The sequence below is a fragment of the Onthophagus taurus genome, chromosome 7 (assembly GCF_036711975.1).
Source record: "Onthophagus taurus isolate NC chromosome 7, IU_Otau_3.0, whole genome shotgun sequence".
Lineage (NCBI taxonomy): Eukaryota > Metazoa > Arthropoda > Insecta > Coleoptera > Scarabaeidae > Onthophagus > Onthophagus taurus.
In genome coordinates this window covers 15,207,428-15,226,847 of record NC_091972.1, presented here as the reverse complement: position 1 = coordinate 15,226,847, position 19,420 = coordinate 15,207,428, and the positions used below count along the sequence as shown (strand labels likewise).

Here is a 19,420-nt window from a genome sequence, read left to right as displayed (position 1 = left end):
ATTTGTTGGGTCAATTATTTTTTAGAATATGAATTAATTTTTAACTAATATTTGAATTTTTTGTAGTTTTAAGAGCTAACACACTCCTAATTAACCGCTATCTAAGCTAACAAATGTTTTCGCAATCATATCTTGTATTAATAGTTATTTGTATTAAGATTTATATTTTGTTATATGTTTTTGTTGCAATTTAAGTGCCATGGCAAAAAAATCGATGGATTATTTCCGCATCATGTATTCACTCTTAGAAAAAATGATTACTTATCGTGTATGGTTTGTTGAATAGGTTTTAACGCAAATAAAGCATGTATAAAAGCTAAAAAACAAGCGTTTAATTAACGTATAAAATAATATTTGTAAGCATCAACATGATAAAATTTAATCTTCTTATAAATAGATTAGATGTAGAGGTAATTGAAACGTTCCTATCTTGGTAATACTGCTTATATTAGATGTTGTAATAATGTTATCTTAATGATTATCTAATAGAACCGAATTGATTATCTGGAAATTTCCATTTTCGTGCATCTGTTTTACTTGTTTTCATTATGTAACTTCTTCGATAAACCGGTAAATTCTCAGTTATTTTCCTATCATTCGATGTGCTATTTTTAGGTGACAATAACTTTTCATGGTTATCTCCAATTATTTCACCACCTTTGCTGTGTTCCAAAATATCAGTAAAATTCGAAGGTAATGGAATTTGAACGTGAAGAACATCGTCAACTTTATTTGAATCATTCGTAATTTGATATTTCACGTTTTCCAAATCATTCGTTTTGATCACATCAATCAAATTTTTGATCGCTTCGAATTTCGGTTCTAACTTACTTTCCCTAGCTTCTTTCATCCGTCCCAAAGAAAAATTATTATCAATCGAAATTGTAGCGTTAGGCGGTCCTTCTTTATGTAAATAAGAAACGGGCCAATGTCTGGCTTGTCCGAATCCTCCTGGTTTTGGTGGATCCAAAAATAAGTCGTTAAAATGATTTTCGTACTCGTTCAAACTTGGTTTGTGTTCTGGTTCTAGTGGTGTTGCGTTAGGACGATCTGGTCTAAATCCTACCCTATAAGGAGGTCTTAAATCTGATAGTAAAGGTTTTCCTGATGTTTGCCATGGTCTTGGTTCTCTATGCGATGGGGGCAAATACGATCTCTTTGGTTCTTCTAAGAAAAGTGTTGGGGTTGGGACATGCGGATCTATTATAGAAGTCGTTGGTGGTATGTGGTAAATTGTTGTTGAGATAGTTGGCGGTTTTGTATCGTGATCTAATAAAATTGGAGTTGATGGAAAATCTTTTGGTGGGAGATATGTTGTGGGGGGTTTTGATGGAAGAGGAGTTCGAACGTGTAAAGGTGGTAAATAAGGGTAATATTTATCATTACATTTTCTCCATTGCGTAAAAGAAGGTCCTACGTAACACCTAAAATTTTAAAAAATAATTTCAAATAATGTATAAAAATGAATGATATTAAATAAGCTACCATTGGTAAGCATATCCTTCTGAGTAACCACATTGATGACCTGGCCTACAACAATAATCCCAAGAACTTGGACTGCCACCTTCTAATTCGCAGAACCAAAATCCCAGTGCGCTTTCTTTGCATAAAGTTCCTCTTTTACATGGCCAACCACCAACGCTATAAATTCTCCAGGTGATTCCTCCTAATGATATCTCTAAAAATGGTAAAGATATAGTTAATTTATAAGAAATTGAAGTATCGTGTTTATACCATTTCGATCTTTACCACTTTGCTCATAATACTCCGAAAATTGACATTGAGGATTTGACGTATCCCAAGAAAACAACCAAAAATCTCTATCTTTCTCAAAATCAACGGTTTCTAAAAGATCTCTTTGAACTATATCGGATAAGAGACAATTCAGCCCATTTTGAAGTGCTGAACTATAACTAAAAGACATGCAACAAAACGAAGTTTCCATTCGAAATTTCGTGCATTCCGCTCGGCATTCTTCTTCGGTAGGTACTCGAAGTGCTTTTCGAACGGCAGAAGGAAGTAACTTTGCCGACCACCCATAACCAATATAACAAACTAAAATTTTATATACTTAATTTATTGTTTTTAAAATTTGATTTGATTACGTTTATCCGATTCAGAAACAACACTGGGTTGAGTAAACAAAGATTGATCATTAACGTGGTCCAGTTCACAACCATATCCATAACTCGCTCGTTCGTAAAGTACAAAACCGGGGTCTGAAATCAAATCTCTGTGAGGATTTAATTCTCTAAATGGAACATCTGATAATTGGCAGTTTTCGCTTATTCCACCTATAACAGCAGAACCATAACTAGAAAAAAAAATCATAACAACAATATTATTTATTATTAATTATAAGTCTGATACTAACCGATAACTAAAAGATCTACATAAAAACCTTTCTGATTTTAAACATTCCAATTGGCAATCTAAAAAGGATTTTACAAATAATGAATCTCTAACGCAGGTGTCGTCCAATCTTTGCCCACTTCGAACATGAAGAAAACATTCTAAAATTAAAATTGTTACATTTAAATATGTAGTTAAATTTAAACAAAAATTACCATTTGATATTTTATTAAGAGGTACTGATCCGGAGCATCTATCTTTATTATGCATGGTGTAAATATCGAAATTTCTATCTTGTTCTAAGTCGGTGTAATAATCTAACTCCTTATAATTACGATCGCTGAGGTAACAATTATTTGGTGGAATTCCAGAACCGACGATATATCGAAAAGCATACGATGTACAAATGAAGTCGGTTTCATGAAAACAAGCCTCCTCGCAATCATATATTGATGAAACGGTTAAAATTTTTTTAACAATTTTTTTGTAGAGGCGGTAACCTGTTGCCGATCTTAATGAGCATTCTATAACAATATTAAGAAATCAATGTTTAAAAATTGTTTATGAATACTGTTTTAGTCATGTTACCATTTGTATGGGATGGGTATTCATAATGTTTAACTGTTGGCAGAACCGGAGGTAAATAATCATTTGTTGGAGATTTAGGTGGAAGATAACCACTTCCAGAAACTCCGTTATTACCAAATCTTCCATTACTGAAACCACCACTTCCCAATGTTCCACTTCCATAACCACCACTTCTATAATTTCCCCCACCATATTCACTCCAATGTTTTTTATTTCCATCGAAAGGTATCGGTAAATAATTAGTGGGTACCGGATGTTGTTTATCATCGATACCGTAATGAACAACCGCGGGATGTGGTTTACCTCGACCATAACTATTATAATCGTAACCAGACTCGCCACGACCATCGTATTTATTGTGGTATTTATTAATATCTAACGTATTTGGTGGTGGAAGGTACGATTTATAATCATTATCAATGTGAGGGTGTGTGTATGTGTGGTGTTTATCTCCGTTTGGATATGGGTCTAAAATATTAATTAATATCTTTTTGATGATCAAATTAATTTCTTTATGTGTAATGAGATGAGATAATACTACGATTTTTAAAGATGATTTACTAGTCCAGTTAATATGTGCCAAAATATGTGTTTTATTGTATATGTTAGGCTATTAACACACAAAAAGTTTTGCAGATAAAAGATGTTTCAAATATCAATAAAGCTAAACTCTAGAAGGTATACTTACAAGCTCACGTAGATTAGGGAGCCTAAAGATAACTCTAAGCAATGAGGTAAATGAAAAATGCAATTACTGCAAAGGTAAGATTTAATGTTTAAACTAATACTTTAGAAAAAACTCTCATAGTGGAACGCAAAAAATTTCTAGACATTGGCGTCATTTAAACGTCCAAAACACATAGTTTACTGACTCTACAAAAAAGATGAAAAGAAAGAAAGCTCGACTGGTTGTAAGGAGAGTACTGCTACACAGTGAGTTGCCAGAAACGAATTCAAACAGCCCATAATAACGTGAACGTGAGTTACCTACTCAGAGGGAAGACAAATTAGATGGGGAAATGGCAAAAACATCACCAGGACAAAGAGTTGAAAGAAAACCACTATTTATGAAAAACTTAAGTCATTACTGTAATTGAAGAAAAAAAACTGAATCACTTTTGAAGGCGCTAGACATTTAATTTCATTCACATCTCAATGCAAACTGCATGCAGAAGTATGCAGGACACCATTGACCATAATGATAAAAACATAGAGGAAGTCACTGCAGAAGAAATCAAAGCGACAATTAAAACGATAAAAAATCACAAAGGACCAGGAAAAAATGGATGCTAAAAATCAATCCGAATATGTAATCGAAGAATTACTGCCATGACTAAAGCAGTTTATAAAACCGTGTATTAGCCGAAACGTTGGATAAATGCAGAAATCATGATAATTTTATTTACAATGCCTCAAGCTACATATTAACAAGCCTTTTACATTTATAAGCAAAAATACTTAACGAAACCATTGACATAAGTAGAAAGGAATCCCGGTCATTCAATATAGGAAATGTAGATATTCTTGGGGAATCGACCAAAGAAAGGGAAATTAAAACAACGTTGTTTATATTCTTATTCTTGTAACCAAACTTTCGGAATAACTTATTCCTTCCTAAGGGTAAAAAAATGGAAACGTAAAAAGCCAAGTACATAAAGGAACACAAAGCCAAATCTTTTATTAATCTTTACAGAAGATTAAAAGTTTCAATAAATTAAAGGAAATTGAGCTCTGAGCAGCAATTCAGATTCAGAAGTAAACACTTAACCACACAATAATTAATAAGAATCACAAGGTATAGCATCCTGGTCTGATGATACTTGATGAATGATACAATACTAAATGACTTGTAGGAACAGACACACTACTATATGAGAAGATGTAGCATAAAACTCAATGAATAAACACAGATGCAATACGACGAACTCTATAAAATTAAAATTTATTCTGAAACGAAACAGAATTGAAAGAAATCGTAAAATATTTTAGCTTTATACTAGACGAAAAACAAAGACTTCAAGAAATACTGAAATGAGACAAGGAAAAAAGGACACAGTTGTTGGAAACAGTCTATCCAATACCAACACCAACAAGAGAAGCAAAGTAAGTCCAAGGAACATAATAAAACTTAAACAGAGATCAGACAAAAATATTTATTGAAAAATTCTTAAATAAAATAACAAGGTTGGCCATAGAAGTCCAACACAAACGAACGACTAAAAAGAATATCTTAATCAAAATCTTAAACCGATTAATATCAAAAGTTATTAAAGAGATGTTTAAAAAAATTATCACCCCGAAAAACAAAGCAATAGAAAGAACCACAACAATAAACTCCCGAAAATGTGTTGAACCGATACAATAGTGACGTAAAGCGACAGCTTGAAGAAGCTTACAAAAAAGTGTGCAAAAGAAACAATATTAAAGATTCCATGCTCGAATCGCAAAAAATCAAATGATCACATCTTGGGACCAACCAATCAGAATTTAGTCGAAAGCCTATAACCATATTAACTCGTCCAACCATTCGAGTGTGCAATACGAACACATTGCATCAAAGTATAAAAGCAACTCGATGTTAAAAAGTCTTGATGCCTTGGTCATATGTAGTGGCTAATAACATATAGGCATGACTCATGTGACAAGAAGCTTGAAGAACCTTACAAGAAAGCATGAAAAAGATCTGGTGACCACCCAATCAGAATTCAGCTGAAATTTTTTAATCAAATTAAATCGCACAACTATTAAATTATATAAGGCTTACTTTATTATACACTGCATAAGAGTTCTAATAGAATGTTTGCCATGGTAACAACGTATAAAGCAACTCGATGTAAAGAAGTATTGATGTGGCTATGTGTAATAGCTAGTAAAAAAGCATAGCTCTTGTGACAAATATCAATGACGTTTGAAGAAGCAAAAAAAAACGGAAACAAAAACGCCAAACGATATGAAGGGTTTAATGACCTAAGATTCCTACATCGAAGTTTTATCAAAAAAAGATTTATCATGGTAGCAACAAATAAAGCAACTGGATAAAAATGTCTTGTCCACCTGGAGTAGCTAATAAGATGCATACAAGATTCTTAATTAGTGGCATAAACATTACAAATTAAAAATGTATGTTAGGCTACCCATCTGAGTACGAAATCTTTCACGGCCGGTGTTAATTAAACTAAAACTAGAATTGACACTAGCACTATCACTAGAACTAACACTAGAACTAGAAACTTTCGGGTTAAGCAGTGTGTCTTTTGACGTTTGAAAAAAAGAAAAAAAAATGTGTTTAACGTTTCGGATGCCATGTTGCAACTTTCTTCAGAAACAAGTTCGAAGTGACGAAATCGGTTAAAGTTTGACATCAAGTACATGAAAAGGTAATAAATAGTCAATTAACACTGCCTTTCTGCTCGCTGAAACAACGTCTGGATCACTGCCCTCTTCTGTTGTGGGTGGTGATGGGATGAAGAATGCAGGTACATGTTGCTATCTGCAAATGACACATGCAGACTTCATCTCTAAAGTGATGAGGGATATTCAGCGAGCGACTAAATCAAGCAAACAGAGGGAAGACTCGGTAAGTACTACACCAGCTGATTTTATCTGCCTTTCTTATGTTTCAGGTGTGAGGAAGCAGATTATGAGGTGCCTGAAGAAGAATGATATCGTGGTACGATACGGTACGGTCAGCAAAATATAGAATGCTCTTCCGACTGCTAAAGATAAACTAACCCCATTAAAGGGAGCGGGAGTCTATCGGCTATCATGCAGTTGCGGGAAGTATTACGTTTAGTTATTACATCGAGTGGTGCATCAAGGAACATGAGAAAGATGTCCGACGGAAAAAATCCAACAGTCGGCAGTCGGAGATCATTGTCACAATGGAGGACACACCATAGAGTTTGACAAAACCAAAGTGCTAGCAAGAACCGGACATTATTTTCAGAAAATGACAAGAAAGTTGATAAAGACTCATCCACATGGGAATATCATGAATACAGAAGATGGCTGGGAAGTCAGCAGATTATGGAAGACTTCTCCTATCGGTTTTGACAAAAACAACTTAGTTGACAATTAGAAATAATTAATTGGTGTTAATTGGTTGCAACATGGCATCCGAAACGTCAAACACTTTCTTAAAAAACGCACGGCTTAATTCGAATGTTTCTAGGTGTAGTGCTAGTGTTAGTTCTAGTTTAGGTTTAATTAGACTACCCATCACTTGAAAAAAAAATCTGGAGGAATAAATTAAATACTATAACATAGCATTTTGTCCGTATTAAATTTGTTTTGTTATAAATAATTTATAAATTGACTGGACTATATTGGTTTATGCATATTTTATTTTTATTGAAGCGTCTAATATGATTGATTAAATGAAAATGATGAATTAAAAGTAAGTGAACGTGTAAGGAACATAAATTAAATAATAAAGCAATAAAACCACCAGTGTATTAAAATCCACCTTTATTGTGCGACAAGTACAAAAATTAGCAAGAAGTACAATAACTAAAAAACTACTTTTTCTTGAGGAACGGAGGGCAATATCGGTACTCACCACTACGTCTATTATAAGGTGGAAAATCTCCTCCTTCTCCGCCCGATGGCAACCTGAATACAAAACCTGGTCTTGGAGGTTCTCGTGGATAACTATCGTATCGATGTGTTCCTTTATTTCCTCCACCATAAGATCCGTGGCCATAAGATCCTTGTCCATAAGATTGTTGACCATAAGATCCTTGTCCATAAGTTCCGTGTCCATAAGTTCCATGTCCATAAGATCCTTGATCAAATTGAATCCCACCAGATGGAGGTAGCTGAGGATAACTTTGTGGAGGTTTATATGGTTGTATATCACGATCTTTGCATCTCTGGTAACTATTTCTGTCTTTTTCATAATAATCATAATTCGGATTTGTTATTATGTCTTTGTGTGGGTCCAAAAGGACGAAAGGTAAGTCTATAAGCTCGCAGTCTCCTCTACCACGTCCGGAAGAATCCAACCTAAACGTACAATCAAAAATAAATAGATCAGCAACCATAGAAATAACTGCATTCGAAATAATAATAAACGACCTTAAAATCGTTATGGTAAAAATGGGGTTACCTTGGCACAATTATCTTGTGCAAGGTCTGTGACAAATGGTCTTGTGTGCATTTGGTGACTGTGGATGAATGTATATGTGAAAATAATTGGTTTGAATAGTATTTGATGGTGTTCTTACCTATAATTGAAACCTTCGCAAATAAATTTTTTCTCTTCTGTACATTCTTGGTGACAATCTTCTACTCTTTCACAGGATACTATTTTACGGACGAAAGCTCTGGATATTCTTTTGCCAGCTAGAGCTCTTTTAAAACACACTATAAGAAAATTTGGATATAAGAAATTTACAATGGAAATAAATTTATGTGATTTCAAAGTTATCATCATCAACAGACACTTCATTGTGATGTTGCATAAACATCCTTGTTACAGCTTAAATCTTGTTAATCAAAACAAACATTTCGTATTTATTTATTTCGTGTATTATGAAATAATATAATTTGAATATCCTTTAGGAAGGTTACGGCTTATCCTTTCTCATAACCAAACTCAAGACAAATAAAGTTCGCACTTAAAGTGTTTTATCAAGCATCTAAGGTCGTAAACTTGGCTTCGCTATTGTTTTCAAATGGTTGGGCAATTATAAATTAAATTTCAAGTGAGTAATGATAAAAATTGACGTAACCGGCTTAAAAAAGTTATGCAATTTCGATATTATTAATTAATATTAAGTTGTAATTAAATTAATACCTTTTGCATCTTCAACAATAATGACTCTGGTAGCAGAACACAACGGCAGTGGAAGAATGAACACCAAAAATATCACACAAACCCAACAAACGGTTTTCATAGTCGCAAAATAATCACGATTTTTTGTCATCGTTAAAATAATTTAACTAAATTAATTAATTAACTTAAAAAAGCATCGTCGTTCACTGAAACGTTTAAATCAAACGATCACGTATTCTGAGGCTGAAATACTGACGGATATTTCGTATTGAGATCCGATCCGGCTACTACTTTGACCGTGATAAACAAGAGGTAATTGCTAATTAACATACAAGAAGAGCCGTTGCGAAAGCTCGCAAAATTTCCTAACCCCCCGACGACGTCCTTGTCACGTAACAAACACCTCGCTCGCTTTATCAGATCGTTTTATACAAAAGAATAAGCTTTTCTGTACGTCACCAACCGAGTTCGAGCTACAACTAACATGGAAAAGAAGGATTGGGCGCGAATATATGCATTTTTTTGTCAAGGATAACGATGCGAATGATTCCTTTTCCCCTTCCTCATTTTAAATGAGAATCTAATCGGGGGAAAAACATAGATGGGATGAAGAATCTTTTTTACACACCCGAAATAACCCAGTTTTTAATTTGTGGGAATCAATTGAATACATGTTCCGATCGTGTCGAAATAGGGTCATCAATCATCAAATGATTCAATAGGTCCTAAATCCATTACAAAAAAAACTCGGTGCGTTCAATGCGTAACTATTATATTCAATTGTGAACTTGTTCCATTTGTTTTCAAGAGTTATTGTGGTCGAAACGCGTGTAATTTGTAATTCTGACGTTATATAACCACTTCGAGGAGGAAGGTAGATTATCTTTACCGAGAATCTATATTATCCTGTCTTCTATCATCACTTATAATAGCCGGAATTAAATTCAAGCGATGTTTAATGCAACCTTGTTTTCAAGTAGCCGATGATTTTTTAATTTTAATCAGTTTATGAAAAAGCAAAAAACTTCTTTGTATGAATGGGTGGTTAAACAGGAAATCGCAATTATTTGTGTTTACGAATCTCCGTTATGAATCGGTCATCTCAAAACCGATTTATGCCGCATTTTTCATAGAGTAATGATAGAAGATTGGCGGAAGCAAAAAAGTTGGTTCTTTTTGTGAAGGCGAGTCATACCGCCATAGTAATTGGTCAATTCTAGTCGTGTTAAAGACGACCTTCAAGGATTTTACCGCTTTTTAGTAAGTTCAGTGGGCGTAACTTTATTTAAACAATTATTACTAACTTATTTTTTTTCATGTTATACATAATACTTTATTAACTTCATTTATTGCATTTTTAATACATATCTTGGTTATTCTTTTAACATTATTGTTCGGTGCTGTGATATATTAGAAAATATGCTTAAAAATAAATTTGTCCATTATTGTATCTTATTACATTATTATTAAAACATTGTGTAAAAAAGCATGCCTATTATATCTCAATAGTATTTAAAGCATCTTTTTGACAGCTGTCAGTAATGTGTTTCAAAATGTACTGAATTATCGAATCATTTCTGTTTCATCAGACTTTGTGATTATCGTTCATCTTTAATTCGTTATTGAGTAACAATGGGTACTAGAAAGCAATAGAGAAAAAGATTTTAAAAAGAAAGAAAAGTTGTTATCAAATTTATCACACTTAAGTCTTTTGTAAAACACTCAAATATTTATACCGAACACTAGTGATGGAAGGGATAGTGATTTTGCGGAAAGCCCATATACCGAATATTCGGCATCCCCTTCGACCGGATATCCGATTATCCGGCATATCTATCCGGCCGTTATGGTTATAATTTTTGGTGGATTTCTGAAGTGATACTCTATATTGTCACATTATTGCGATATTTGAATAAAAATGAAATTAATAAGAAAGCTGATAAGATATGTTAACTTATTTGGATCCAAGGTACAAAATGAACTTTTTTGATGCTGATTTAACTACCAAAGCAACTCTAAAAAGAGGATACTTTAATAAATAATTGGCGATATTTCCACAAAGATCCTTCAAAAAATAAATTTTATAGCGAATTTTGAAAGTTATCGATGAAAATTGTAACATCGAAAATTTTATCAAAACTTCAAATATTGTTTTCTCAAAAACTAAAAGTTATTTTTCAAAACGGGTTGGTTCATTGGAAAGAAGACACTCTTATTAACACTTTCGGAAATTTTCATATTCATATTCCAAGAAATCGATTTTATACGAATTTTTAAACTTAATCAGCGAAAATTGCAAAATTAAAAAAAATTGTCGATCATTTCAAAAATTTATTTCTCAAAAACTAAAAGCGATTTTTCAAAACGGCTTGTTGTATTGAAAAGAAGATACTTTAATTAATAATTGGTGATATTTCCATAAGGATCCTTCAAGAAATTAATTTTACAGCGAATTTTGAAAGTTATCGATAAAAATTGTAACATCGAAAATTTTACCAACACTTCAAATATTGTTTTCTCAAAAACTAAAAGTTACTTTTCAAAACGTGTTGGTTCATTGGAAAGAGGACACTTTTATTAACATTTTAGGAAATTTTCATATTCATATTCTAAGAAATGGATTTTATACGAATTTTTAAAACTTAATCGGCGAAAATTGCAAAATTCGAAAAAATTGTCGATCATTTCAAAAATTTATTTCTCAAAAACTAAAACCGATTTTTCAAAACGGCTTGTTGCATTAAAAAGAGGATACTTTCATTAATAATTGGTGATATTTCCACAAGGATCCTTCAAGAAATTAAATTTATAGCGAATTTTGCAAGTTATCGATGAAAACTGCACCTTCGAAAATTTTATCAAAACTTCAAATATTGTTTTCTCAAAAACTAATAGTAACTTTTCAAAACGTGTTGGTTCATTGGAAAGAGGACACTTTTATTAACATTTTGGGACATTTTCATACTCATATTCCAAGAACTGGATTTTACACGAATTTTTAAAACTTAATCGGCGAAAATTGCAAAATTCGAAAAAATTGTCGATCATTTCAAAAATTTATTTCTCAAAAACTAAAACCGATTTTTCAAAACGGCTTGTTGCATTAAAAAGAGGATACTTTCATTAATAATTGGTGATATTTCCACAAGGATCCTTCAAGAAATGAATTTTATAGCGAATTTTGCAAGTTATCGATGAAAATTGCACCTTCGAAAATTTTATCAAAACGTCAAATATTGTTTTCTCAAAAACTAATAGTAACTTTTCAAAAGCTGTTGGTTCATTGGAAAGAGGACACTTTTATTAACATTTTGGGACATTTTCATATTCATATTCCAAGAACTGGATTTTATACGAATTTTTAAAACTTAATCGGCGAAAATTGCAAAATTCGAAAAAATTTTCGATCATTTCAAAAATGTATTTCTCAAGAACTGAAAAAGATTTTTCAAAATGGCTTTTTGCATTAAGCAGAGAATATTTTAATTAATAATCAAAAGTGATAACAGCGACAGTTCTGTTAGTAATGAATGTGATGATGAATTACAAGCGAAGAGAAGAAAACTAAACGAAACTACAACAAGAGATTTTATATTTATATCGTATTGGGATTGTTGCAATGAGGTTGCTAATGACAAACCTGATATAAATAAAGTTGTATTCAATGAAAAAAGTCCTATTTGGGTTGAACTTGATGATTATCTGCAGTGTCCAAAACCTAAAGGAGATACTTATTCCTGTGAATGGTCGAGTACTAAGTAATTGGTAAAATGCTGGATAGTTACCGAATACCATCATGATGTCATCTATTCGCAATTTTTGAAAGATTTGAATCAGAGAAGCGAAATAACATTGTTGTCCACGATCTCATTGCCATACTGAAGTCTATTAAATCAAATCTTATGCAATCTGTAAACATCCAAAGTGAAACGCTTTCCCACTGGAGATCTAAAGCTACCTTTTCTGACCTTCTTGAAGATCAGAGAGTAATTTGGGAAAGATGTGCTGGACACACAATCTGTCTTTGTTATAAAGGCCAACCTTACTACCTGCTTTACTTGTTTTTCTACCTACTTTACAAGCCGATATCTTCGCTGTCTTTACAGATAGCGGAATATTAAATACACCACAAGAAAGCCTGATGAACCACCGGTTATCCTATCAATATATATGATATATGATATCAACAGCGGATAAAAATCAAGAACATCGCCGTGTATCAAATACACCTCAAAATGATCAAATTTCAATGCCTGTAGAGCAGAAAATTTTCTATATTATTAATATTGCTTTAGTTTTTTGTTCCCACCAAATAAAAAAGTTTTATTAAAAGAGATCAATCTAACGATTCTCTGTTTAGGGTGCAGCTTTAATGCAAATTTTAGTTTTACACATTAAATTTTAAAATAATTCAACGAAGTATGGTGGTATTTCAAAACTTGAATTGGATTCAATCAGTTAACCTAATCCATTTGATCCAAACCCTTCTTCAATCTGAATCAATTATTTTTAACCTAAAATTAATTAAACTAGAATATCTAAATGAGTATTCATTTCAATTCAAACCCTTTTCTATAGCATTCATAGTAAAAATATTTTAACTGCGCCTTTTTGTTCCATTCTGCTGCGTAATGATGAAGCGAGACTTGGATAGGGTTGAATAATACTTCTTTATGTAATTAAAATCAAATAAAAATAAAGTTTTATATCTATTTCTTAAAGCTTTCAGATTTAATTATAAAACTTTAAGAAATGCTTTAAACTCTTAATAGCGAAAATTAAAATTAAGGAAATGTTGTTTTAAATGAGTAATACCTAATAAATCAATTTCAATAGAAGATTCCAATGGATGGTCATTGTTGTTACTGTGCACAGCCTTCAGTGACCTCAATTAAAACGATCAGATTCCGGTGAATTTGCATGCTGCGTGATGTAACCGAGTGAATAATTTACTAAAGCTACCGTTCATGCAGCGTTCGACCGCTAATTACACTTTGTATTGGCTATAAAAAGTGTGAGTTAACCTCGAGTAGTGATTCATCAAACATAAAAAGTCATCAATCATCATAAAAAAGTCTAAATATTTAGATAAGAATCCAACGAAATTCGTTTAAATAAAAATATTGAAATCTTACCGTCTCGAATTTCGGTTACATACGATGCGATAAGTTTTCCAAGTGGACGATATTCTTCATCCAGAGATGGCTTTTGATGCGGATATTTCGGACTGTAAACATATCCCAGTGAATTTCCTCCACTACCATACGGTTTGTATTCCCCGTTGTTTAATTCATATAAACCACCCAAAAACCCAAAGTTTGGTCGTTTTGGATTTGATTCATAATCCATTGCATGTTCCATTACTGGTCTAACACTGGAAAAGTATGGCCTTTCTTTATCACTATTGTGATAATTATTCTGATCGTTAAACATTTGTTGGGGTTTGCTAAATTCATATCCCGAATCTAAGTTTTGAAAGTGATTTTGAGATCCCGTCGGATAATTTGGATTGTCCGGATCGTGGAAATTTGACTCAAAATTTGAACCACTATTAAGATTCGGAAAATCGTTTATTGGGGAATTATCGTATCCATCGTTTTGAATAGGTTTTGGACGATTAAAATTATTGTAAGGTTTGTTTAATTGATTTGGCCTATATGGAAGTTTATTTTTATTGTAATCATAAGAATTCGGGGTGTAATCGTAAAGATTATCTAATCCAAATGGTTTAAGTGGTTTTGGTTTATTTTCGGGAGCGTTACTGTATCCATATCCCCTCGGAGGCCCATTCGATCCAATATAATCATAAGGAACTCTATTTTTTGCTTCTTCTTTCTTTTTGTTATCTAATACTTCCGGTTTATCGTATTGATTATAAGATACCGCTCCAATGTATCTATCGAAATTAGCTTCATCATCGTAATTACCAACATCATCTTGTTTTCTGTTACTTTTTCTATTTTCTAATATCCCTAATCTATGTTCTAATTCCCCATAATCATGTTGTTTTTTATACGATTCTGGTCGACGTTTTGGTTTATAATCGGCATTAAAAGGAAGTGGAACATTAGGTGACGATTTTAATGTTGAAGATGAAGGTAAATATGAATTTTCGGTGTTTTCGCCACTATGAAGTTTGACTGTTGTGTGATCCGGTTCAGTTTGAATGGCATCTACTTCCGGTTGGAAAACAAATTTACAATCAACTTTTCTAACGTATAAATCATAATCTGTTTCGATGGTTGTTCCTTCAAGATTTTTGGTGGGAGTTTGTTTTATTTCCGTAGAGCTAATCTCGCATGTTGAGTTACCTTTAACACCAACGCTAAAATAAAAGGACAAATATTAACAATTAAAAATAAGAAATACAGTAACTTACCCATAACTAAATGATTTACATTTCTCTCCATCGTTTGTGCATTCCATTTGGCATTCCATAAATGTTTTTGAATGAGCTTTTCTAGATACATTTTTTTCGTTAATTTTTTGTCCAATTGCGATTCTTTCATAACAATCTATAACAGTATAAACATTTTTTAAATGTTTTTGGAATGTTTTAATACTGACTTATTGTTATTCAATATGTATAAATGTACAATATAATAATGAATACAATGTAATGATTCTCTTATTTTAAATTTTGGGATAACAACAAACCACAATTATTTATAAAGCTTGAATCACAGATTGGCATGGTTTTTTTTAACTCTGTTTTATTGGCAAAGGATCAATGAAAATATGTCAACAATTTGCAAAACAATTGCTTATGGTTTATGCAATGCTCGCCCTTCTTTAGCAGAAAAAGTTTAAGAAGTCACACCAAGCAGAAGTCGTCCTTCACGTCATGAAGCCTCATCTGTGCATTAACTGTTTCAATAAAAAACATCGTTATGGTCAGGAGTTAAATCTTGCCTACCATCTTGCCTAGCATCAGAATTTCATTTACTATAGGAATATTTTTTGAACCAATACTTTATTGCAAGCTACATTATTTCAGAATTTCATTTACTATAGGAACATTTTTTGAACCAATACTTTATTACAAGCTACATTATTTTATTTATTTGTTATTGAAATTACGATAATAAACACTGATTTGTTTTTGTTTTCATTTACCATTTACTTGCTGTTAAATTTGTGCACAAGAAACTGGCGTTACGCAGCACTCCTACGAAGCCGGTTTATAACTCTACATGGTCAAAATTATTAGATACTGAATATCTGGCGTGTAAGATGCGAATAACTGATTCAGTCATATTGACTGAGATCGCAGTGAACTTGTTAATCAATACTACCAGCAGAATATATGGAAGAATACTGGGAAACAGAACTGAAGACGAGTAGCTGCAGGTCAGAGAGATCCACTGGCCATTGAAAGTCTATTTAGATCAACTGAAATCACACAAAAGAAAATAGCATATAACCAGGAAGTGCATTTTGTATTTGTGGATCTAAAAGATAAATATGGCAGTTTTCCTCTAATAAATTTCTAGGAAACTGTATACCATATTATGATAACTGCTGAAGCACTAAAAGCAATAGAATAGCTGGTTACAGTAACAAAAAGGTCTGAATCAAGATTGTTGTGAAGCACCAACAGTGTCTAAAATTTATTTAGAAACGACATTGCTAAGTTGGAAAAGAAAATGTTAAACAATGGGCATGCCATGGATAGTACACCAAAACCTTGGCATTTGCTGACGATCACATTGTGATTGCTCAGGATATTGATAATGTTGAAAATAAAGAAGAAGTTCGTTCTTCTTCAATGGCGCTACAACTCAAATCGGGGTCCTTGGCCTCCTCGATGCTTAGCCCCGACTGTTCCGGTGTCCCGCCACATTCTTCCAGCTTTTCATCCCGAGAATCTCCTAAGCGTTTCTGGTCACGTTGCTTCCTCGTCTTGCTCTTGGCCTAACAACAATACCTCTTCCTCCTGGTTTTCTCAGAAATTTCTCTCTTTCGGCACATGCGTTTTTCAGTGTAGCCGCATTAATTCTATGCGTAGTGTGAGGGGAAGCTCATGTATTACTCCAGTGTCACTTTTTGGGCCACAATTTTTTTTGAGAATCTGCCCTTCTTTCGGTTCGCTTACGTAGCATACCACTATACGGATAAGAGTTTCATGTATGCGGAGTTTGATGACTCTGTGGATGTTTCGGCATCTCATGATAGGTAACAGGAAGTAAAGAGTGTCTCAATAACAATACCCGATTTAATTTAACAATAAAACGCATAGTTTTTGAGCGAGTGGTGATATTTTTACTGCATTATAAAGCAGACATGTTCCGATTAAGTATGGAATAACATATCCGGCAAATGGCTCTCATGGCTCTGAACACAGACCCCTCTTTTCATGAAATTTTCGATGACGTTTCTACAGAGTTGTTCTACCTTACCGATGACGCGTTAAGTTGGATTGGTTTGGGAATTTTAAGGCTGCCACTTGCAAAGAAATGGGGCTAAATGTGCTAATTAATAATAATAATAATAAGTTTATTGCCACATAGTTAATACAAGAGAAAAATAATATATATGTATACATAAATGAATAAGTAATGCATGTTGACAAAAGGTCAGTTTATCGCCAAAGGCGATGTCTTCCAAAAGACCCAACCAGCAACGTATGTAAAAAAAAATCAATATGGCTATATAAATAATTCAACATTTAAGCAAAAAGAAGAAAAAGAGCAAAGAGGAAAAACAACACAACGAGTACAGTTAATTATTTCAAAGTTGTAGTCTTCAATCGTTATATTCTGCCCAATACGATATCTCCTTCTCTTACTTTGAATCAGAAGTTTAGTTTTTAGCCCAACCTCCCTCCCAGCGGTGTTGAGGCAGTGATCTACCAAGGATGTTAAGGTCATCTGCATATCTCACCATTTAGACGGACTAAGTCATCAAGGTTGCGTTTAGTTCGACTTTGACTCTTCTCATAACAGACTCGAGTGACATGTTGAAGAGTGTGGGTGCTACTCCATCTCATTATTTCAGTAATGAAGGTACTTTAATTTCACTTGAGAGTTCCATTTCTATTTTTACTCGGCATGTGCTGTGTAACATTGTGCATTTGCCTCACTAATTTGGATGGTATATCCAGATCGAGGTTTATAGTTTAGAGTTTGTTTTTGTGTACGCTGTTAGTGTCAAACTTGCAGAACTTTTCTTAGAGTTGACTATGAGAAAGTTTTTATCGGTTGTTGATCTACCTGGTCTGAAGCCAGCTTGATATTTGCCTATGATGTTTTGTCTCTGAAAATTGTCGTGAGTACTTTCCAAGCTGTTTCCGTTTTTATATGCCGGTACGCCATTCGTCAGAGATCTCTTCTGTTTTCCATATCTCTCCACTATCCATGTATGTAGAGTGGTTATAATTTGTTTTCCCCATATTTTTGGAGCCCCGACAGTATTTTGTCTATGTTTAGACAACTTTAGTTTTAAGATTTTTGTTGCTTTTAGCATGTTCTGAATGGATGGCGAGTTGTTACTTAGTTCATCTTCGTGTGCTTCTTGATTTAACTTATATTGAGCCTGCGGTGTATTCGTGGAAAGGAAATCTCCTGTTTTTCTATTAGCCGGTCTCCATCTTCAGATTCTAGAGATTCGTTCCACGAATAACGAAAATCGTACAACAAAATTCAGGGGAATTTTAAATAGATGTTGTGTTGCAACAGGATGGAGCATCGCCACATTATACGGCTATGGGAAGAAGGTATCTTAATACGCAAGTAAATGGAGGATGGATAGATCCCTAGATTTTGTTTTGGACATATTTAAAGTCTAAAGTCTACTTGAAACCGCTGGAGAACATCGAGGAATTGAACACAAAAATTATCGAGGTTTGCAGAAACATCGATTCCAAGGTTCTACCTCGTGTGAGGAAGGAACTATCAGTCTTTATGCTAAAATATTTTTGCATAAATATCTTGAGCCATTTCCCAATTAGATGGAGAGAGGGTTACTTTTGACACGGATTGTATATGGTATCATTAAACCTTTTTGGGACTAATAATAATAACCGAAAACACCTAAAAAAACTAAAACGCAATATAATAAAACCATATTAGACATGCTAAGACGATTTATTATGACGGTAAAAGAGTCTGATGAAGATGATTATGTTTAGCAAAAAAAATCTTTGGATATAAAAACGGATTAATAAAAGGTGAGATAAAAAAAGTAACTAAAACGGTTCTTAAATTGATCGACCTCATTTGAATTCGTTCTTAAATATTCGCCAGTCGTAAATTTTAACCTAGAAATACAAAATTTCGAGGTCAAGGATTCGGTTATTCAACTGACGAAAAAAATTTAATTCAATGGATTCTAAAAAAATTTAATACGGTACCCTTTTCTTAATAGTAATTTTTTGATAATCATTCTTGCTCAATATTCCCAAATAACAGAACTTTTTTTGTATCCCAAAGCCATAAGAAACTTAATTCTATTGTATTCTTGAGAAAATTAAAATTAAACTATGAAAGCTATAAACAATACTGACTAAAACTTACCACTTTTCACGATTGTAAGACGACTGTCGATGTTAATACATTCACCAACGTGCAAGAAGTATCCAAACACGACCATTAAACCCAAACCAACTTTATTCAACTTCTTCATCCTTTCGGTTCGCATGGAATAAATTAACCGGCGAATTGAGAAAGAAATTTTTTTCTTTTTGTTTGTTGAAGAAGATTCTTC

General features: G+C 33.1%; 1 protein-coding gene across 1 annotated transcript; it reads right to left on the bottom strand.

The window, feature by feature from the left end:
* Positions 1–312: 312 nt before the first annotated feature.
* On the bottom strand, positions 313–19,354 carry LOC111425362 (uncharacterized). Its single transcript, XM_023059343.2, has 13 exons — positions 19,231–19,354; positions 15,096–15,231; positions 13,852–15,041; positions 8,166–8,304; positions 7,459–7,944; positions 3,637–3,694; positions 2,941–3,550; positions 2,568–2,876; positions 2,375–2,513; positions 2,106–2,314; positions 1,735–2,055; positions 1,486–1,678; positions 313–1,424 (listed from the first exon to the last, which is right to left on the bottom strand). The coding sequence occupies exons 1-13, from the start codon at positions 19,352–19,354 to the stop codon at positions 479–481; spliced, it is 4,860 nt and encodes a 1,619-aa protein (XP_022915111.2). The 3' UTR covers positions 313–478.
* Between the last annotated feature and the right edge of the window lie 66 nt (positions 19,355–19,420).